Genomic DNA, 20737 nt, shown 5'->3' on the forward strand with positions numbered 1-20737 from the left:
GGGAGAGTTGGATCCAGGCCAGAGCCAGTGTGGCACAATGGTTAAGGTGTCGGACTAGGGCCTGGGAGACCAGGGTTCAAATCCCCACTCAGTTATCATGCAGCTCATTAGGTGGCCCTGGGGCCAGTCACTACATCGCTCAACCGCCTCACAGGGCTGCTGTGGGTTTAAATGAGGAAGGGGAGAACCATGTTCACCATCTGGAGCTCCTTGGAGAAAAAGGTGGGATCTAAATGCTATAAAATAATAAAGAAATGAATCAATGCTCCTTGGAGAAAAAGGTGGGATATAAATGCTATAAATAATAAAGAAATGAATCAATGGTTGCTGCTGATTCGGTGGGGCTGTGCCCTCCACCCTGTAGAGTTCGGCCCCGGGGAACAAAGGATGCTCTGAAAGGTTCATGAACCCTGGACCTATTTGGTAGCTGGCCCCACTATGACAGAACTGCTTGTAAAGTAAAAGAGCCAAGCATATTATCATCTAGATTGCAGCACCGCCTGCCAAAATGCATTCTTCTCCCAAGGAGATGGTTATCTTGCTCTTAAGCATGGCCCAGGCTTGTCATCGGTATCAACCGAAAAGCGCACAACCCTCATGAAGCAGAACCAATTAAAGGTAATTTGGATGGCTGCCGGCAGCTCCTTGCAGTAAATCTGAGAGGCCTCTGAAAACAAGGATTACATGCTAAAGATGACATTTTGCACTTGTTAAAGCTAAATATACGGTAATTGCAAGACTTCTACCTGCAAGGGAGAAAAAAAGCAAAAGCCCCAGTAATTAACAGCCTCTTTAAAATACCTTATGGTTAGAGTGCTCCCCCCCCCAAAAAAAAACACAAGAGCAGGTTTTTTTTTAATTGCCACATTGCTGGAGAGAGCGAAAAATCAATTTCAGCTGCTTTCTGGGACAGTTGAGGAAAGCAGTTGAAAAAAGTAGCACCCAAGAGGATTGGGGCTATCTAAAACTTACTTTGACAGACTTCAGCTCTCAAATTGTGAAGGGCTTTAAAAACTAACTCCTTAACGTGATAGTATTCAAATCAAATCACTAATGTCTCAAGGCAGTTTATTAGTGCAGGTTCTCTGGCCAGGACTGCTGTGCTGCCTGCTTGGTTCATGGATCGAAAGTGGAAACCCCAAGTTTATGCTAGTAAGAAACCTAGGCATATCTCCTCACTCTTTCTCATTATCCAGGACCCCACTTAAGCGGAAATCCTTCCTACACTCTTGTTTGGCTGCTCCTCCATTTTAAACTCTAGGTCATCAAATGCCGTTTTGGGGGACTGAGTCTTGAGCTGTGAGCTTTGTCAGTCTCCTTCATTGGAAGTTTTCAACAAAGGTTGGATGACCATCTCTCATGGATTCTTTATCTGTAATTCTTACATTGCTGACAGTTGGACTAGATGAGGCTCAGGATCCCTTCTAACAGGAATCCTTTAATTCTATAAACTGTTTTAGAACAATTGGTAAACTCAGAACAAGCCCTTCCCAGTCCTTGGGCATAAAAGCTGATCTTAGGGACAAATCACAGATTCATATTCCAGTTGCTTAAGAACTCTCAGGCTCATCCCATAACTAGACCCAGCAATAGGTTGGCTTTTAATATGTCAATAAGACCTGCAGGGCCGTCTTAAGGTCATCGGGCGCCCTGGTGCAGGGATCCCTCGGGCGCCCCCCCACTCTTTTAAAAAAAGGAAAACTCTTACCTGGCGTGCCGGGCGGTGGGAGCCTCACGGCGGCCCCCGCACCTCACAGCAGGGCCGCGCTGTGCCGGAGGCTGCCTGCCTGTCCGATGCTGCCGGATTGAGTGGAGGAGGGGGCGCCGCTGCTCCGCACGGCCTTCCTCCCTTCTCCCAGCGGAGCGGGGTGCCTGGGCAGGCCGGGCCACGGCGGGTTCCTTCCCGCCAACAGGGCGCTGCGTTTCATTGGTAGAGGTGCTGCCATGTGGCGTCACCTCTACCAATGAAACGCAGCGCCGGGGTGAGGGATGACCCTGGCGCTGCAGAGCGGAACAGGGTCCTAGTGCCCCTGTTCCGCTCACTTCCTTCCCTGCTCTTGTGGCGCAGCTGGTGGAGGGAAAAGGGAGGCCGCCGCGAAGCTCCCCCACTTGCTGGGGCGCCCCTCAGCGCCCCCTGATTGCCCAGGCGCCGTGGTGCATTGTGCCACTAGAATCAATGGGTGAGCCAGGCCTGAAGACCTGGATACTTGCTACTGCTGTTGGTCTCAGTAATTTAGGTCAGGCATAGGCAAACTCGGCCCTTCAGATATTTTGAGACTACAATTCCCATCATCCCTGACCACTGGTCCTGTTAGCTAGGGATGATGGGAGTTGTAGTCCCAAAACATCTGGAGGGCCGAGTTTGCCTATGCCTGCTTTAGGTTCCCTTTTTGACATTTTCCACAGTCAGGGCAGCAGAAGAGGCAGGTACCATCTGTCCATCACTTACAGGACAATAAAGCAACTTCCATTCAGTGACCCCCAAACTCATTCTTACCTTGAACATTTTCATGGTAAATTTGCTCACTTGCCTGAAAGAGAAACAAAAACGACCGTCAGAACCATAAAGAAGAATGTGTGAGGAATAGGGGGCCATGTTTGGAAACAGCAATGTTTGGGGCCTGATCCACCCGCTGCCCACCCCCAGAGTGATTGGGAGCAAATGTCACGCTGGTGCGGTTTGCGATTTACCCTCTCGAAGCCTTCGTGCATGTACGTGTCTCCTCCTGGCAGGACTTTCTGGAGCTCCTCCAAGCCTTGACGGATCTGCTCCCTGAAACAGCAGAACACAACATCTCCGTTGAGGGAAAGCCAACACGCTATGGATAAAATTGGTGGACGAGGAATAACATTCAGATATAAAGATTTCAGCTCTGCCTGTTCCAAACTATATTCAAAATGAAATGCAACGCAGTTGAAACAGGGGACACATTTTTAGATGCCAAACTGAGCCAATTCAACCTTTTGTGCCGTCTTTAAGCACCTGCGGAAAACCTTTCTATTTCGCCAGGCCACTCCAGGCAATTAAGTAGACATCCATCCACAATCGTAAACTGATATCTGCTTTTAATTTGTATGGTTTTACTTTATTTTGTTTGTTTGTTTTTATTGCTGCAAACTGCTTATACAGTATGCCTATTTTATGACACAGCAGCATGCAAATATTTTTATAAATAAATAAACTTATGTCAAGCATGTTCTTTTCATTTTTGTAAGACATCAATATCCTGCCTTTCTACCATCAATGGAACACAAGAGAATGTAGATATATTCACTGAACAGTCTCCCTTCTAGGTACTGACCAGACCTGATTAGTTTCCACAAGGTGGTAGTCTCCTACAGGTAGGTGCACTTCAGACTGTATCCTGGGGCCCAAGCTGTGCTCAGGACCAGTTTCTTGAACACCTCGTAAGTACTCCTGCATTGCAGGGGGTTGGGCAAGGTGGCCTTCCAATTCTACAATTCTATGGTTCTATAGTTCTTTATTCTGTCAGTCCTCGCCTTCACGTTACACAGAATTTAAGCAGCTGGACCTTCTTGCTCACAATATTTTGATAAATCAATGAAGTTTACATAGCTAGATTTTATAAATCGCATTGTGTGTAACATGTCTATAGCTTAGCAGACAATTTTACCTGGCTTCAGAAAAGAGGAAGAAGAGCATGGCAGGGCATTGTTTGGGGGTGGAACAGGGGTATGGATTCCCCCACCCCGCCTTTGCTAAATTGCTGAGTGAAAATCAGTCTAACTCGAGGCAAATGGAGAAAGCAATTGTTATAAGCTGTGGAAGTTAAACGGATCCATCACCGATTCCTGCAGGAGGGAATTCCATAGCTGAACTATGCACTGTGTGAAGAAGGACTTCATTCTACCTGTCCCGAATCTTCATTGGACGTCCACGATCCTCTAGTATTACGAGAGTCTAATCTTCAGGCTCCAGATTTATGTGAAAGCAGCCACCCTCTTCCCTCTCTTCCTCCATCCAAACCAACTTCAAGATTAATGAGTTCATGGGAAAGACTTTTAAAAGTCCTGGACATCCAATTTAATCTTTTCAAAACGCAGGCACACAGAAAGATTAAAAACAGGCGGAGCAGGGTGGGCTCTGTGGTGTTTCACTCAGCTGTGAAAACTGACTCGAGGGAGCCAAGTGGAGTTCGGAAAGGCTTCCAAGCCAAGATAACGCCTCTGTGGTCCTCAGACTATCTCCGAATGAACTCATGCTGCTGGTATCTCCATGGGAAGGAGATTGCCAGTTCAGCCAACACATTGGGGGGGGGGGGCTCCACAAAATCCAACAGGCAGTGCACATTTGTTGATAAATTCCCATTTATTAAGTTCACAATTAGCCCAAAGGGTTTGGTTTTCCAGGGAGATTCCAGTTGGACGGTTAACATTTCGCAGTAACATTATCTGTTGAATTCCTTACTTGATGAGAAGCATCACCATATTAATGAGGCCGGAAGGCTCGACAATTTCAAGTGTGTTTGGGGGACTTTTGGGAGTGTCCCCAGGAGAAAGAATATCATCAATATAAAATAAAATTACACGTGGCACAGAGAAAGTGGATAGGGGAAAGCGTTTCTCCCCCAAGTTCCCTTGTTATGATTTATTCTATGGAAACTTTAATTGAGCTGACTGTAGCAACTGGGGCATGCTCCACATCATTTTAAGTTGGCTTTTAAAGGAATCCTTCAAGGATGCAAGTGTGGAGCTTTGAAAAACCAGTTGTCTCATTATTACAAGAACCAGCCTCCTCATTCCACCTGGCATTTTCTCAAGGCTAGCTTCTAGTTTGTTTCAAAAATGCAGCAAATCCCACCAGCACTAGCCCAGTACCAAATATATTCCATGGCAAGGTGCTGGAGGGCTTTTCAACCACGGCAGTCTTTAAAAAGAAATGCTTTGCAGGTTTTCAAACTCCAGAGGCACACGGGTTCAAAAATCAGAACAGGGATATGAAGTCAAACCCATGGCTGTAACTGAACACACTCTTGTCATAAGAACTAAAGAAGAATCTGCTGGATCAGCTCAATGGCCCACCTAGTCTTCTCAAAGTGGCTAACCAGCAAGCAGGGTTCGAACACAAGAGCAGCACTCTCCCCTGCTTCAGTTTCCAGCAACTGTTACTCAAAAGACTGTGAAGGCTAGTAGCCCTTGATAGCCTTCTCTTCCACGAATTCGTCTTATCTTCTTTTAAAGCCATCTAGATTGGTGGCCAGGACAGCCTCCTGTGGGAGGCGAGTTCCATAGTTTAACTCTGCACTGTGTGAAGAAGTCTCTTCTTTTATCTGCTCGGAGTCTTCCAACATTCAGCTTCTTTAGACGTCCACAAGAGTTACGACACGGTCGTGTTTGCTCCTGGCCTTGCAAAGCCAACTTTCCATTTGGTTCCGTTGCACAGTCTGAATCTCAAGGGGCACAGGTGTGCAGGAGGAAAATGCACGATGCACAAGCCTCAGACCTTTGTAGCCCACCAGCACCACCCTTGCCTTCCCTGCTTCCACTTACCTGTCTTCAGTGAGCCTCATCAGAGTTGAGCCTCTGGTTGAGAAAACAATGAAGGACATCCTCAACTGGGGGCTGGAAAAAGGGAACACAAGGGTTACAATCGACGCTCTGGTTCACCATGGACAAACATGAACGTAAAGCGTTTGGGGCCCACCCAGGGATCATTTCTGAACCATCTAGGGCTGGAACTGAAAAAAAATAACAATCAATCTTTTGCACTCTGGAACTCCCTGTCTATTGATATTAGGCAGTGATCTTCACTGTATTCTTTTTGGCACCCGTCAGAAATTGTAAGGGGGAGGGAGTACAGAGTACCCCCCCCCATCATCAAGAGTAGCTCCTCACAGAGTAGCAAAGGAAACACAGACTCCGGGGAGGGAAGTCAGGACACAGAGAGAGAGTGCCCGGGCTCAGGCAGGATGAAAGAGCCCAGACTCCACAGACGGGAGGAGAGCAAAGGGGACCAGGGGGAGAGGGAAAACATGGAACGCAGACCCTTTCCACCGGTTCCGGAATTACGAAGGAGGAGAAAAGGAAAGAGATTCAGTGTCCCACGCCTTCTATGTTGGGGGCGTTCGCGCCGAGGCGCACTTCCGGATTCTGCATCGGACTGAGAAGACATGTTTCTGCACCTGCTTCACTGTACATATCAGCACTAATAAACACGTTATGGAAAAGTAACCTGAGGAGCGTCGTTACTCGAGAGTAGTCACCAGAAACCCCTGACAGAAATATTTCCATACATTTATTTATTTCATAAAATATATAGGCGACTCGATTGTTAAAAAAACAAAAACCCTCAAAGCTGCTTATGAAAAAGATAAGACAACGAACTCATCACTAAGAAAAATGAAAAATTTAATATGTTCAGGAAAGTTAAAATAACAATAGACAGAAAACAGATTAAGACCTGCATCAACTTTCTAAACATCTGGGTAGGTTGCCTAAACAATTATGTTTTTAGCAGGCACAGAAGAGAGTAAGGTGAAGGTGCCTGTCTGGTATCAATAGGCAGGGAGTTCCGAAGTGTTGGTGCTGCCACACTAAAATGTTCTTACTAATAGGGAACAGGTAATATGGGGCACCTGAAACACTGCCAGTTCCACTCATTGAAGCAGTCCAGTGGGTGGATATGAGGTAAGGTGATCTTGCAGGTTCCTTTGGAGAAGACCATGGCAACTTGTTGGTTTGTAGCATAGGTCAAAAGCCGGTGGGGAACCAACTGAGCTTGCAGGGCCTAACGAGCCATGCCCACCCGCCCCACAGCTGATGCAATCTATGACATCACGTGTGGGACAGGTGAAGAGGCATAGCTGGGCCAAAAGAAGTTTTGCAGGCGCTTGCCCAGCCCCTCACACAGTACCAAATAGGAGCTGGTTGTCAGGCTTCTGTGCACAGTTATGCAAGCCTTAAGTCAGGCATCCCCAAACTGCAGCCCTCCAGATGTTCTGGCCTACAACTCCCATGATCCCTAGCTAACAGGACCAGTGGTCGGGGAAGATGGGAATTGCAGTCCAAAACATCTGGAGGGCCGAAGTTTGGGGGTGCCTGTTCTAGACTCTGCAGCAGTGGTTCGCAAACTTTACCGGGTCACCATCCCCTTGGTTCCATAAACTCATCCCCAGTGCCCCCTGCCCTAACCCTTAAAAAAAGCATTATTCAGATGAGTGGCTTGCATGGCACACTAAGGAAGATAACAACACAACAAAATTCAGCCAAGAATATTGCATGAATTTCTCCCCATATTCTTATTAACGAAAACAGAAGGGGGAAGGAATTTAGAGCATAAAATATTTGTCTGTAGCGATTTATCAAACATGCACAAACCTTCACCCACCACTGATGTACAGTGACAAAGTAATAAGAAAATCAGCAGCTGTTCCAATAACTGCTATCTTGTGAACTGTGGCAACTCAGCATCATAAATACAAACGAATGTAATCTAAGGAATTAGCTTTGAAAGCAGGAAGAGCAGGAAGCAAGGAAAGTGCTTCACTCTAGGATCCAGCCCGGTCAATCGTAAATAACGTGCCTCTCAGTGCCACCCTCACCCCCAGTAACCCCCCCCCCACTTTGGGAACCAGTGATCTAGAGAAACGTAACACAAGGGCTAGAAGTATACCATGACTGGTTTTTAAAAACAAAAATTGAAAACAAAGTATTTAATGAGACGGAGAGAGGAGCCCTTAGAATGAATGAATCGATTTATTTCGGTCACTGACCAGAGCGGAACCCTTAGGATACCTTGCTCATGAAAATACAGAAGGAAGGGATCCATTTTGGAATTCATTCTGTAATATAAATTATGCTCCCTTCTTTTAATTAAACGGGATCCAATGCAAGGCAAAAGGAAAGCTCAAGACAAAACAAACTAGAGCAGGCATCCCCAAAGTTCGGCCCTCCAGATGTTTTGGACTACAATTCCCATCATCCCTGACCACTGGGTCCTCTTAGCTAGGGATCATGGGAGTTGTAGGCCAAAACATCTGGAGGGCCGCAGTTTGGGGATGCCTGAACTAGAGGGTTCCCTCCCACAACCAAGTTAAATTGTGAATTTGCTCAGTGAATTTTTCTCAGCTGTGATGTTATGAGGAATCAAAGAAACAAGCCCAACTGAAGCCAAGAGAGATGAAAGAACTTGATTCTCTTCGGGTATAATCCACAATTAGACATGAAGGCCCGATTCCATGCATGGTTTACTCAGCAAAACAAAAGGACTTATTTACCTGGGACTGAGCCCCACTGAACATAGCGGAACTTACTTCCGAGTAAACATGCACTTCCGAAGCCTAATTACGCTTAAGCTCCTTGAAATCAACCTCCTTCTATCAGCCAAATTTCTTACCTTATAAATTTGTGGGCCAGATGTTCCACAAAATGGTAGATTTCATTCCAGTGGTGCAAGACACTTCCTGATCTGGAAAAGAAAACCATTCCAAGCAATATTGGTTTAATTACAGAAACATTTAGTTTGCTGCTGCTGCTTTATTAAGGTTTTGGTTCATCTGGACATCTGTGGAGCTCATCAGGTTCAAAGCTGATCTTCTGTTCAAAATGCCTTTCGCAGTTCCTTGGAGGGGGAGGGGGAAGGGAAATGCCCGTATTTCATGTGTTGCTTTTGAAAGGCCCATGCAGATGATGGATCTCCCAGGTGAGCCCTGGGGACTGTTCTTTGACAAGGATAAATAACTGCAGCACTGGACCTTTAACTCACCACTACACAAATCACACAAGGGCTGCCTCTCATCCGCACCCCTGCACAGCTTTGAGACGGGCTCTGCGCTGCACAGAGCTTTTCAGCCGATTTCATTTGGGAAAAGGGAGACCAGGGCCGGCTCAAGACATTTTGGCACCTGAGGCAGACCCCAGAATGGTGACTCCCTCCATGCCGGGTAAGAAGGGGTCAAGGAAGATCTCTATCAGGAACAGGGGGTGGGACTCAACATCAGGATCTCCTGCCCTGGTGGATCCTGCCACCTTATCTCACTTTGCCTCATGGGTGGGCCGGCCCTGAGGAAACAAAGTTGCTCTTAGTGAGAAACAGTTTGGTCTTGCTAGGGAGAAAGTTAGATAGGGCTGCATCCACTGAAGCGACAGGTTAATGTCCCTTAGTGGCTCACTGGTTCCACTGGCAAAACTTTTTGAAACGGTGGAACACTGTTGTGCAAGACGAATGTAACATGAAAGTAAACACGAATGTAAAACATGAAAGAGAACATCTTAAAATATTGCTTAGGTCAAAAGCATGCAAGAATACATCTAAGCCAACATCCTGCTCCCACAGTGGCCAGCCAGATGCCCAAAGGGAAGCCCCAAGCAGGATCAGGGCTGTCTTACCCCAAACTAAAGCCCGGGGGCCGGATGCGGCCCAATCGCCTTCTAAATCCGGCCCGTGGACGGCCCGGGAATCAGCATGTTTTTATATGAGTAGAATGTGTCCTTTCATTTAAAATGCATCTCTGGGTTATTTGTGGGACCTGCCTGGTGTTTTTACATGAGTAGAATGTGCCCTTTCATTTAAAATGCATCTCTGGGTTATTTGTGGGGCATAGGAATTCGTTCATATTATTTTTCAAAATATAGTCCGGCCCCCCACAAGGTCTGAGGGACAGTGGAACAGCCCCCTGCTGAAAAAGTTTGCTGACCCCTGGTCTTACCCATAGGCGCTAGGGGTGTGGGGCACCCGGGCTCTCAGGGGCGCCAGGCCGAGAGTCCAGGGCCCAAGAGTTGAGCCCGGGGAAGAGCCCGTCCGTCAGTCGGAGTGCCGTGACGGGTTCTTCTGCTGTGGGCAGCTTTGCGCCACGAGTTCGGGGGAGACCGAACCAGCGAGACACTGAGACGGACGGACGGACGGCTCCGCCCTCCTGCATGCCTGGGACTGGGCAACTGGGGGGGGCACCGGGCAGATCTTTGCACCCCAGCGCCACATATGCTTAAGACAACCCTGAGCAGGATTCTGCTTTGAAAGCCATCGAGGTTGGTGGCCATCGCTGCCTCCTGTGGGAGCAAGTTCCATAAGTTTATCGTTCATTGTAACTATTGATGTGTTTTACAGATTTTATATATGGATATAGTTTTAATTCTATCAGTGTTTAATGGTATTTTATTCATCGATTTGTCTTTTGTTTCTAGTGGTTCTTGTTTTTGTCTGTAAGCTGCCTTGAGTGCCATCAGGGGGAAAGGCAGAGTATAAATAAATAGAACAGCAACAACAGCAACAACAGCAACAACAACAACAACTTCACTGTACACAGGTTGTACATTGACAATAAAGGTCCTGAATCTTCTAACATCCAGCTTCATTGGATGCCCACGAGTTCAAGCATTATGAGGGAGGAAGACTCTTCTCTATCCAGGGCCGGCCCTACGGCCAGGCTGGGTGGCGCAGGGCACCACGGCGCCGGCCCGCCAGGAGAGCGCCGCGAGCTGCGCCCACCCGCTGGCCGGCCGGTCCGACGGTCCACCGCGCAGCTGCGCCCACGGCAACCACGCTGTGCCTGCCTGCCCGCCGCGCAGCAGCTCCTGTGGCAGCCGCGCTGCGCCCACCCACCGCACTGGGAAACGGGGCGGGGGGGGCCGCAGGAGGGATCCGTCGTTCCACGGCGCCAGGGGCGCTTAAGACGGCCCTGCCTCTATCCACTGTCTCCATGTAAGTCATAACCTTATACACTTCTACCATGCCCCCTCTTTCTCACCTTCTCTCTAAACTAAATGCTGTTTGGACCCTACCCTAAAAGCCACCCAGGAGTGGCCCTGGGTAAATCTCCCAGAATATGGAGTTCTCACAACCTGGGTGCCATCACTAAGGAAGCCCCGTCTCAGGAATCCTCGACGACAGTTCAGTAATATGCCCATATTGTAAATGAGACAGGACACCAGATGTCTTACTCTATTTGCCAGCTGCCATTTGTGAATTTGGGGCTATGGTAAGATTGGAAACGGGGGCAGAGGCTCCTGGACACCTTTCTTAGCCGCCTGCCCCTCAAAATTTAGTGTCAATCAATCAATATACTTTATTCGACCGATAGTCAGAAACAAAAAACATTTCTCAATACAAAGATAAACATATAAAACTGAAGGCATCAGAGGGATATATAAAAATATAAAACTGAAGGCATCAGTTTTTCCCTTTAAAGAGAGGCAGCTGAGGAACAGCCATTGCGTTTAGAAACACAGGTCTACTTTCCATGGTCTAGAGAAGGAATCCCTGCCCTGGTCCAGCTCTAGAGCTCCCCATGGCTCCGAACGAGCTCCCTTGTCGGCTCTGCTGCTGCAACTCAGGGACCCGCTAGACAAGAGGCTTCTGAGTTCTTGGTGGTTTGGAAGGAGCCTGTCTCAGTTACACACCACTTTTTAAATTCGCCACATAAGTACATCCTCCAGCTTTTCGTCTCCCCTCGGAACAAGAATCCAAACATCTAAAATTACAGCTCTTTTTTCCGCGAGACCTTCCCACACGCCTCCTCGCACAGGAAAAGTGCTGCCACCGCGATGTTGAAGGCCAGCAGAAAGAAATTTAAATAAATAAATCCCTTTTCTTTGCAAGGAGGACGGCTTCTTTCCCTTCTAGATGGAAGAGGCGAAAGTAGAAACATTAAAAAACCCCACCCCAAACCCCCTCAGTTCAGAAACACCAAGAAGGTTCACAAAAGGTCAACCAAAACGATCAAGCGAATAGAGTAACTCCCCTGTGAGGAAACTCCTAGAGAAAAAGTTTGTAAAATTAGGCATGCACCGGAGAAAGAAAATATTTTTGCCCTCTTTCATAAAGCTAGAACTCGTAGGCATCCAGTGAAACAGAATGTTGGAAGATTCAGGACAGATTTTTTTTAAAAGCCCTTCAATGCAACTCACTCCCACAGGAAGTAGTGATGACCACCAACCTAGATGGCTTTCAAAGAGGATTAGACAAATTCATGGCGGAAAATCCGATGGCTATGTTCTGCCTCCACAGTTGGAGGAAGTAACGTTTCTGAACATCAGTTGAAAGAAACCACAGGAGGGAAGCGTTGCTCTTGTGCTCGAATCCTGCTTGTGCAATTCCCAATAGAGGCATCTGGTTGGCCGTGTGAGAACAGGATGCTGGACTAGATGGGCCACTAGCCTGATCCAACAGGCTCTCCTTATGTTCTGCCTCTTAAAAGAGATGGTCTAACCATGAGACTCTAACCTGAAATGGCATCTCACTGTCTTACGAACTGCAGGTCTGCTCAGTATGCTGCACGAACACTAACGGCGGGTGAGCAGAGTCAAACCTGAAGCTCTTCCTTCAGGTGATCCTTTATCTTCAGAGCAAGCCTGGATCACACAGCCCTTCAAGAGGACAACAGTTCTCTGACCACCTTTCAAATAGAGGCAGGGCTGGCCCAAGACATTTTTCCACGTGAAGCAAACCCGATGGCTCCTCCGACCACGTCTCACTCCTACAGAGGGTCTTATGCCACGTGCACCCTCACCAAAGCTGCAGGGCTGGACAGGCATGAGAGGACCTTCTGATTGGCAAGCCCAAGAGGCTCAGTGGTTTAGACCACAGTGCCACCCCGCATTATAGAGCCGGCCATGAAAAGAGGATAATCGTCCTGTAAAGCAGGACACATGGTATATGCTACAGGTCTGGATGATGAAGATCCCAAGGAGGTTATTTTTAGCAGGGGGGTGGGGGGAAGAATGAAAGAACAAAAATGAGGTAGCATGACAACAAAGATGAATGGAGGGGCATGAATGAAAGGGGAACGCAATGCAGACATTCACAATCAACTTCACAGAGTAGAGGCAGCTCCATTCACTGAAGTCCCAGATCTCACAAAAGCAGCCTTCAAATAGCCTCAAAGAAGTGACACCAAAAAAAAATTGCTTCCATTTGAAAAAAGATCACTTGAAAATGTCATGGAAAATGGAAGGATCATAAAACTGGAGAGTTGGAAGGGGTCCAAAGGGCCATCGAGTCGCACCCCCTGCAATGCAGGAACAGACACATTTTGAACTCAGATCTGCTACATTCAGTGTCATTGGAGGGTTCACATTTGACTCAAAGATGTAGGTTTTTTTTAAAAAAAAATGCCCACCCCAAAATACTCATTTTAAAGAACTAAAACCCTGCTTTAGCCTCAGTTGTGAAAGCACCCCTCCACAACAGCTACACTACCAGATGGTCCAGAGTGAGGACAGAGAAACCTGGGGTCTTCCAGATGTTGCTGGCCTCTTTCTCCCATCAGCCTCCACCTATCATGCCAAATGTTCAGGTGTGATGGAGGCTGTATAACAGCTGGAGGTCCACTTGGTCTGCATCAGCCTTCCCCAACCTGGCACCCTCCAGATGTTTTGGACTTCAACTCCCCTGTGCCCCTGCATCCCATGGCTGTGACAGCTGGTACTGATGGGCGTCTTCCGAAACATCTGGAGGTCTTCAGGGTGGGGGAGGCCAGTCTATAGCAACCAGACTGGGTTTTTATTTTTTTGTTTAGACAACCCTACCCAAATTTATGAATCTTTGTTTTAAAAATGCTGGGTTTGTCCATACTTTGAAAAATTCTGCGTCTGCTTGATTTCAAAGTTTGCCTTTATTGGTATTTTCTTGTATATAATATTGTTTTATGTATACTGCTCAGAGGTGTTTTTGATTAAGAGGCATATAAATCTTGCTGGTAAATAAACAAGCAAAGCAAACTTCTTTGGGCAGCTCATATTAAAATATTGGAGAAACCACATTAGAGAGTCCTAGAGCACTTTCGTGACAAAGGAGCGTTATGGCAGCAGCAGCTGCATTTGTGGATGAAGAGTTATGCACAGTTGGCAGAGACATACAGATGCGGGAGGAAATGGTAAACAAGAGGGTCAAATAGCATTTGCCGTTTGACTCAACTGCTTGCCATTTCTCTCCCCTCCCCTCTCCATATTCCTGTCAACTGAGGACAGTCCTCCATGCCTCTGATAATGCAGATTCTAGTCCCACCGGAAGCTGCCCTATTTACAAGAGAGAGCGAAGGCCCTTCCAGACGTCCTGTTTAATGAACATTCGTTCTGATTCGTTTGAACACAAGAACGCCAGAAGAAGCTGCAGGATCTGGCCCAGAATCCTTTTCTCACAGTGGCCAACCAGAGGCCTTTGGGAAACCTGCAAAAGCATGCTTTGAGCAAAAGAGCTCTCTCCCCTCCTGTGGTTTCCAGAACTGGTATTCAGAAGCATTGCTGCCTCATAGAATTGGAGAGTTGCAAGGGACCCCCCAAGGCTCCTCTAGATGGCAAACCTTTTAAAGACTCCCTTTCTCAAGCTCTGGGAGGAAGACCTTTCATTGCCTACAGACAGCCACCCAATCCTAAACAACTCCTCACCCACAATAATACAACCACCAGACTTAACATGGACACTGGTACCAGAGCCTGCAATAAACCCAGATGCCAACTTTGCTGCCACATACACCCGGACAACATCATTACTGGCCCCAACAACATCCAACATACCATCTCAGGACTATTTAATTGCTCATCTTCTAACATTGTGTATGCCATCAAATGCCAACAGTGCCCTTCAGCTCTCTATATTGGACAAACAGGCCAAACCCTACGCCAAAGGATAAATGGACATAAATCTGACATCAGGAACCACAAGACAGAGAAACCAGTAGGAGAACACTTCAATCTCCCAGGACATTCTATACAAGATCTCAAAGCAGCTGTTTTATTACAGAAAAAATTTCAGGAACAGACTGGAAAGAGAAGTTGCTGAATTGGAACTCATTACCAAGCTTAAAAGCATGGAGCCACCTGGGATGAACAAAGACATTGGATTCTTATCTCATTATGCATGATCAAGCTTTCTTTAGCGCCTCAGCCCTTGCTTTTTCCCCGCAGGACCAATTGCAGTCATCAGCAGTCGTTAACAGCCATCTACAGGTTTACCACTCCCATCAGCCCATCACCCATTCCCACACACCCCACCCCCACCCTCTGTATATACATAAGGGTCTGGCTCTTCTGTTTCAAGTGTATCTGAAGAAGTGTGCATGCACACGAAAGCTCATACCAAAATAAAAACTTAGTTGGTCTTTAAGGTGCTACTGAAGGAATTTTATTATTTTGCTTCGACTCAGACCAACACGGCTACCTACCTGTAACTTTTAAAGACTGAGTGCCCAAACTGCAACCCCCAAACCCACTTATTTATCACAAAGCACCACCCACAGTGGAGGCTCCCCAAGGAAAAACACGCACCCTGGGGGTTATGGCTCAGTTTTGTACACACACACCCAAAGCCCCATCCGAGGTGTTTCTACTCAGACACAAGTCCCAGGATCCACGACCAGCTTCTGAAAACAACATGAGCGCCTGCTTGGGGATAGTGTCACGTATTCGAAAGGGACCAATGCCCCACCTGGCCTTTCCCTTTGCGCCTCCCTGGCCAGGAGGGCACCTTCTCGGACTGGGCATCCTGTGCGGAGCAGTTGAGCAAAAGGAGCCCTAAAGGCAGTTCAGCAGACGGGCAAGTTTGGGGATTTCAGCTCTTTGCTGTCCTGCTCGTGCAGCATCCAAAACCTCAGCGCAATTGGGCGCAATGAACTCGGGCCAAAGAATAGCTGCCACCCGTTTTGGAGAGAGTCCCACCGATGGGCATTGCATCTTGCTCCTTCTGTGCGGTTTCCTGCGCCAACCCGCCGCACACATGGCCCAAGTTGAGCTAAGGATTTGATGCACTGCCCTCGCCTTCTGCCAGCTCTGTGCTGAGGGGATAGCACATGTGCCCACAGACAGGGCTCTGAGTGCCCCTTCTGGCATAGGTTCGCCACCACCACCACTGCTCTAGACCAACCCCCTGCAATTCAGGAATCTCAGCTAAAGCATCCATGGCAGGCTGCCATTCAACCTCTGCTTAAAAACCCCCAAGGAAGGAGAGTCCACCACTTTCCACTTGCCCAGAAGCCCTTCTACCTGTTCTCCTTCCACCTCTGAGTGGCTGAGACCCACTGTTACAAACTGTAGAGGCAAAGCAAGGCCAGGGGCCCTTTTCCGCTTTGAAACCCATCGAGGTTGGTGACCATCCCTGCCCCCTCGGGAGAGAGTTCCATAGTTTGACTAAAGGTAAAGGGACCCCTGACGGTTAAGTCCAGTTGCAAATGACTCTGGGGGTGCAGAGCTCATCTCGCTTTGCTGGCCGAGGGAGCCAACGTTCGTCCGCAGACAGTTTTTCCATGTGGCCAGCATGACTAAGCTGCTTTTGACGAAACCAGAGCAGCGCACGGAACTATTTATCTACTTGCACTTTGATGTGCTTTCGAACTGCTAGGTTGGCAGGAGCTGGGACCGAGTGACGGGAGCTCACCCCGTCGTGGGGATTTGAACCGCTGACCTTCTGGTCGGCAAGCCCTAGGCTCGGTGGTTTAGACCACAGCGCCACCCATAGTTTGACTAAGTGCTACACAAATAAGCCCTTTCTTTTACCTGTCCTGAATCTTCCAGCTTCCAAGGATGTCTGTGGGCTGCCATGTTATGAGAGGGAGAGAGAAAAACTTCCTCCAAGCCATGTATAATTTCTTTTTAAAAAAACAACCACATATTTTTATTAAAGATTTCTTGGTTTACAAAAGTATGTGCAATGTCTCTTTTTTCAAGTTACATTTTCTACAGATCAATTTCATTTACTGAGACATTAGTGTTACGTTAGGAAGAAAAGGGGGAAAGAGGTGGAGAGGGCCATGGAGAGGGACACAACTGAAAATACCCACACCACAGCATACCCATTCCTCCCAAACAAACGAAGGGAAATCCCCACAACACTAAACAGGTTGACACAAACCATGCTCAAAGCATGGAAAGCAGAAGTAGGTAAACTCTGTATCCCCACTAATTCCCCTGGCACGCCACCCATTATTCCATCACACAGCGCAAAACCTCCAGATAAAAACCTGGCAAACCAAAGGCTTATACCGCCTAACAGACTTCTACAAAAATAACAAACCCTTATCAACACAAGAAATACAAGACAAACTAGGAGACACCTAAATGCCCTGGCTAACACACCACCAACTACATGCCCCCTTAAACAATCCAGTAGTAAAATCAGCAACAATTAGGCCCCTGAGAACCTTCGAAAGCCATGTATTATTTTATGAACTTCTCTCATGTGGCCTCTTCCCTCCCTCTTCCCTAAGCTTTTAAGTCCCAAATGCTGCCACTTTTCTCACAAAAGAGTTGCTCCATCCCCTGGATCATTTTGGTGTCCCCTTTCTGCACCTTTTCCAATTCTACGATATCTTTCTGGAGGTGAGGCGGCTAGAGCTGCCCGCATTATTTGCCATGCAGCCGTACCATACTTATCCTATACAATAATGTCCATGTTGTCCCTGCGTCCAGATGTCCCGTGTGTCCCTGGGGTACTGCGCATGTCCCCCAGAGACACAGGGATTGGACGGAGGGACAACCAGGGACACAGGGATTGGACCCGTGCTCTCGGGACACAGGGAACAGCCAACTGCCGCTCCGCCAACCGCCGCTCCGAAGCCCAGTCTCATGCTGGAGGTGCGCGGTGAGGCGGCGGGGGAGAGAAGCGCTCCCCCCCCCCGGCAGCCTTGCCGCACACCTCCGGCATGGGACGGCGCTTCCTCGGGGAACCCGAGGAAGCCGAAGCGGCAGCGGGCGCGGAGGGAGGCCCGCTTTGGCTTGGCAGCGGCGGGAAGAAGGGGAGGAATTCCTCCCCTTTTTCCCGCCGCCGCCAAGCCAGTCCCGGAGCCGAATTGCGGCGCGGCGGGGTTTTTCGCCGTTTGCCTCCCCCTCGAGGGAAGGCAAACGGCGAAAAGCCCCCGCTGCGGACTGGCTTGGCGGTGGCGGGAAGACCCGCCACCGCCAAGCCAGTCCCGGAGCCGAATTGCGGCGCGGCGGGGTTTTTCGCCGTTTGCCTCCCCCTCGAGGGAAGGCAAACGGCGAAAAGCCCCCGCTGCGGACTGGCTTGGCGGTGGCGGGAAGACCCGCCACCGCCAAGCCAGTCCCGGAGCCGATTTGCGGCGCGGCGGGGTTTTTCGCCGTTTGCCTCCCCCAGGGGAAGGCAAACGGCGAAAAACCCCCACTGCGGACTGGCTTGGCGGTGGCGGGAAGACCCGCCACCGCCAAGCCAGTCCCGGAGCCGAATTGCGGCGCGGCGAGGTTTTTCGCCGTTTGCCTCCCCCAGGGGAAGGCAAACGGCGAAAAGCCCCCGCTGCGGACTGGCTTGGCGGTGGCGGGTCTTCCCGCCACCGCCAAGCCAGTCCCGGAGCCGAATTGCGGCGCGGCGGGGTTTTTCGCCGTTTGCCTCCCCCTCAGGGGAAGGCAAACGGCGAAAAGCCCCCGCTGCGAACTGGCTTGGTGGTGGCGGGAAGACCCGCCACCGCCAAGCCAGTCCCGGCAGGCCGCTTCCTCTAGCGCCCGTTTTTAAACGGGCTAAAATCCACTAGTAGTCAATAAATGCCCTATTAATTGAGCAGAGTTATACAGAGCCCAGGAACTATTTTGGTTTCCCTGGCAGAGAGCACATTCGGACCCGACTGATCTCTCAGAAAGTGCGAGCAATCTGCAATCCTCATCACCCATGTGGCCTTCCCTTCCCCATCCCATGAAACTTGGCACTCCGGAAGAAATATTAGACCCAAATTAAAGTGGCCAGCACAAGAAGCTGGAGGCAGCCCTTGTGTTTTGCAGCAGGAAACTGGAGCGGCTTTCTCCTCGTTTTCTTAAGGGGCATGTGGATTTGTTTCCCTCGGGGGTCTCCCTCTGCTCCAGTTGCCATTCGGGGGGCTCTCAGCTTGGCATCCTGGACAGCAACTAAGCTTGTCCACTTTGAGAAGCAAGTGTGTGTTTTGGGGAGGGAACCCACAACCCTTGAACGCAGCCTGCAAGCAATTCCACTCCCACCCCAGTCCGAGCCATTGCTGAGACCCATTGCTCCAGTAACCAAATGACAACATTTAGCAGCAGAGGTGTTGGCCATTTTCCATTTCTTTTCTTTGGCTGTTCCAATGCCCTTTCTGGGCCAAAGGAGTCCGGGGGCTTGCCATATGGCTCTTCTGAAGCATTTTCGATGTGAAAATGGCCGGCTCAAGAAGAGCGCCAACGTGGAATGCAAGACTCACATCGGGAAGAATCCCAGCCTGCGGAGTCCCGTGGGCAATCGTGACCCATTTCCTCCCTTCTTTCCCACTACTCTGCCAGCCTGGCCCTACCAAGGAAGGTTGCTGGGAGGAGAACGCAAGAGCCCTCCCCTGTGCCACCCTAAGCTCTGACTTCAGAGAAAGGGCAAAATAAAAATTTGACCAATGAAATAGATTTTTAAAGACTGGGACAGCAGTATTATGGTCATAATATTGAATTAGATAAGTGGGAAACATTATGGACAAAAACAATTAAATTTACTGCATGTACGGCACTTAAGGGAAATTTAATGAAGATGATGTATAGATGGTATTTGACTTAACTGTCAGGGGTCCTTTACCTTTATCTTTTTTAACTTGCTAAAATGTATAGAACTCAATATAAGGCAAATTGGAAATGCAAGGAGAAGGAAGGGAATTTCCTCCATATGTGGTGGACATGTAGTAAAGTTAAAGCCTACTGGGATATGATATACAATGGATTGAAAAAGATTTTTAAATATACTTTTATTAAAAAAAAACAACTGGAGGCTTTTCTATTGGGTATTGTGGGAGAAGAAATTCCAAAAGTAGACTTAAATATGTTTATGTATGCTATCACGGCTGCAAGGCCACTTTTAGCCCAGAAATGGAAGCAGCAGGAACTTCCAGCTTTGGAAGAATGGCAGATAAAAATGATTGAATATGCAGAACTGGCAAAGCTGACGGGGAAGATCCGAAACCAGCATGACAAACTGTTTGAAAAGGACTAAATTTATACAATATATGAAAGAACATTGTAAACATCTGAGACCGTCTGCAGGTTTGATTTAAAATATTTTGTAATGATAATTTTTGAAACTGATTTACAAATACTAAAGTAATTTTGTTTAAGTAAGAAGGTAAACAGGGTGATATAGAAATGCTAAGAGCATTGTGATTGCTTAAGAAAGCCAGGGAGTGGGGCAGGGCGGAGTCGAGGCTTGGTATGAGCAAAGTTGTATGTGATTATATGATTTGATATGAATGTGACAAAGGAAAAATATGAAAACGTAATAAAAATTACGTTTTCAGAGTGCACCCACTCCAGACAATGGTGGAAAACCACAAGATGCCATGTTGCATAGTGGTTAGAGTGTTGGACTTGGACCTGGGAGGTAAAGGTAAAGGGACCCCTGACCATTAGGTCCAGTCGTGACCGACTCTGGGGTTGCGCGCTCATCTCGCATTATTGGCCGAGGGAGCCGGTGTATAGCTTCCAGGTCATGTGGCCAGCATGACAAAGCCACTTCTGGCGAACCAGAGCAGCGCACGGAAACGCCGTTTACCTTCCCGCTGGAGCGGTTCCTATTTATCTACTTGCATTTTGACGTGCTTTCGAACTGCTAGGTTGGCAGGAGCTGGGACCGAGCAACGGGAGCTCACCCCGTCACAGGGATTCGAACCGCTGACCTTCTGATCAGCAAGCCCTAGGCGCAGTGGTTTAACCCACAGCGCCACCTGGGTCCCTGGGACCTGGGAGACCAGAGTTCAAATCCCCACTCAGAAAGGAAGCTCACCGGGTGCGACAATGGGCCCAGTCACTGCCTCTCGGCCTAACCCTACCTTGCCGGGCTGTTGCGGGGATTAAATGA

At 48.4% G+C, this 20737-nt stretch overlaps 1 protein-coding gene across 2 annotated transcripts in view; it reads right to left on the reverse strand.

Moving 5' to 3' along the window:
- ANTXR1 (ANTXR cell adhesion molecule 1) overlaps positions 1–20737 on the reverse strand; it is a 126531-nt gene that overhangs the window by 103773 nt on the left and 2021 nt on the right. For both annotated transcript variants that reach the window (XM_035118587.3, XM_088670877.1), the window contains exons 2-5: positions 8357–8428; positions 5512–5583; positions 2692–2773; positions 2498–2531 (exon numbers count right to left, since the gene is read on the reverse strand). In XM_035118587.3, coding sequence (XP_034974478.2) covers positions 2498–2531; positions 2692–2773; positions 5512–5583; positions 8357–8428 — 260 coding nt within the window. The remainder of the gene's footprint in view (positions 1–2497; positions 2532–2691; positions 2774–5511; positions 5584–8356; positions 8429–20737) is intronic.

Source organism: Zootoca vivipara, chromosome 6 (genome assembly GCF_965207765.1).
Source record: "Zootoca vivipara chromosome 6, rZooViv2.hap1.1, whole genome shotgun sequence".
NCBI lineage: Eukaryota > Metazoa > Chordata > Lepidosauria > Squamata > Lacertidae > Zootoca > Zootoca vivipara.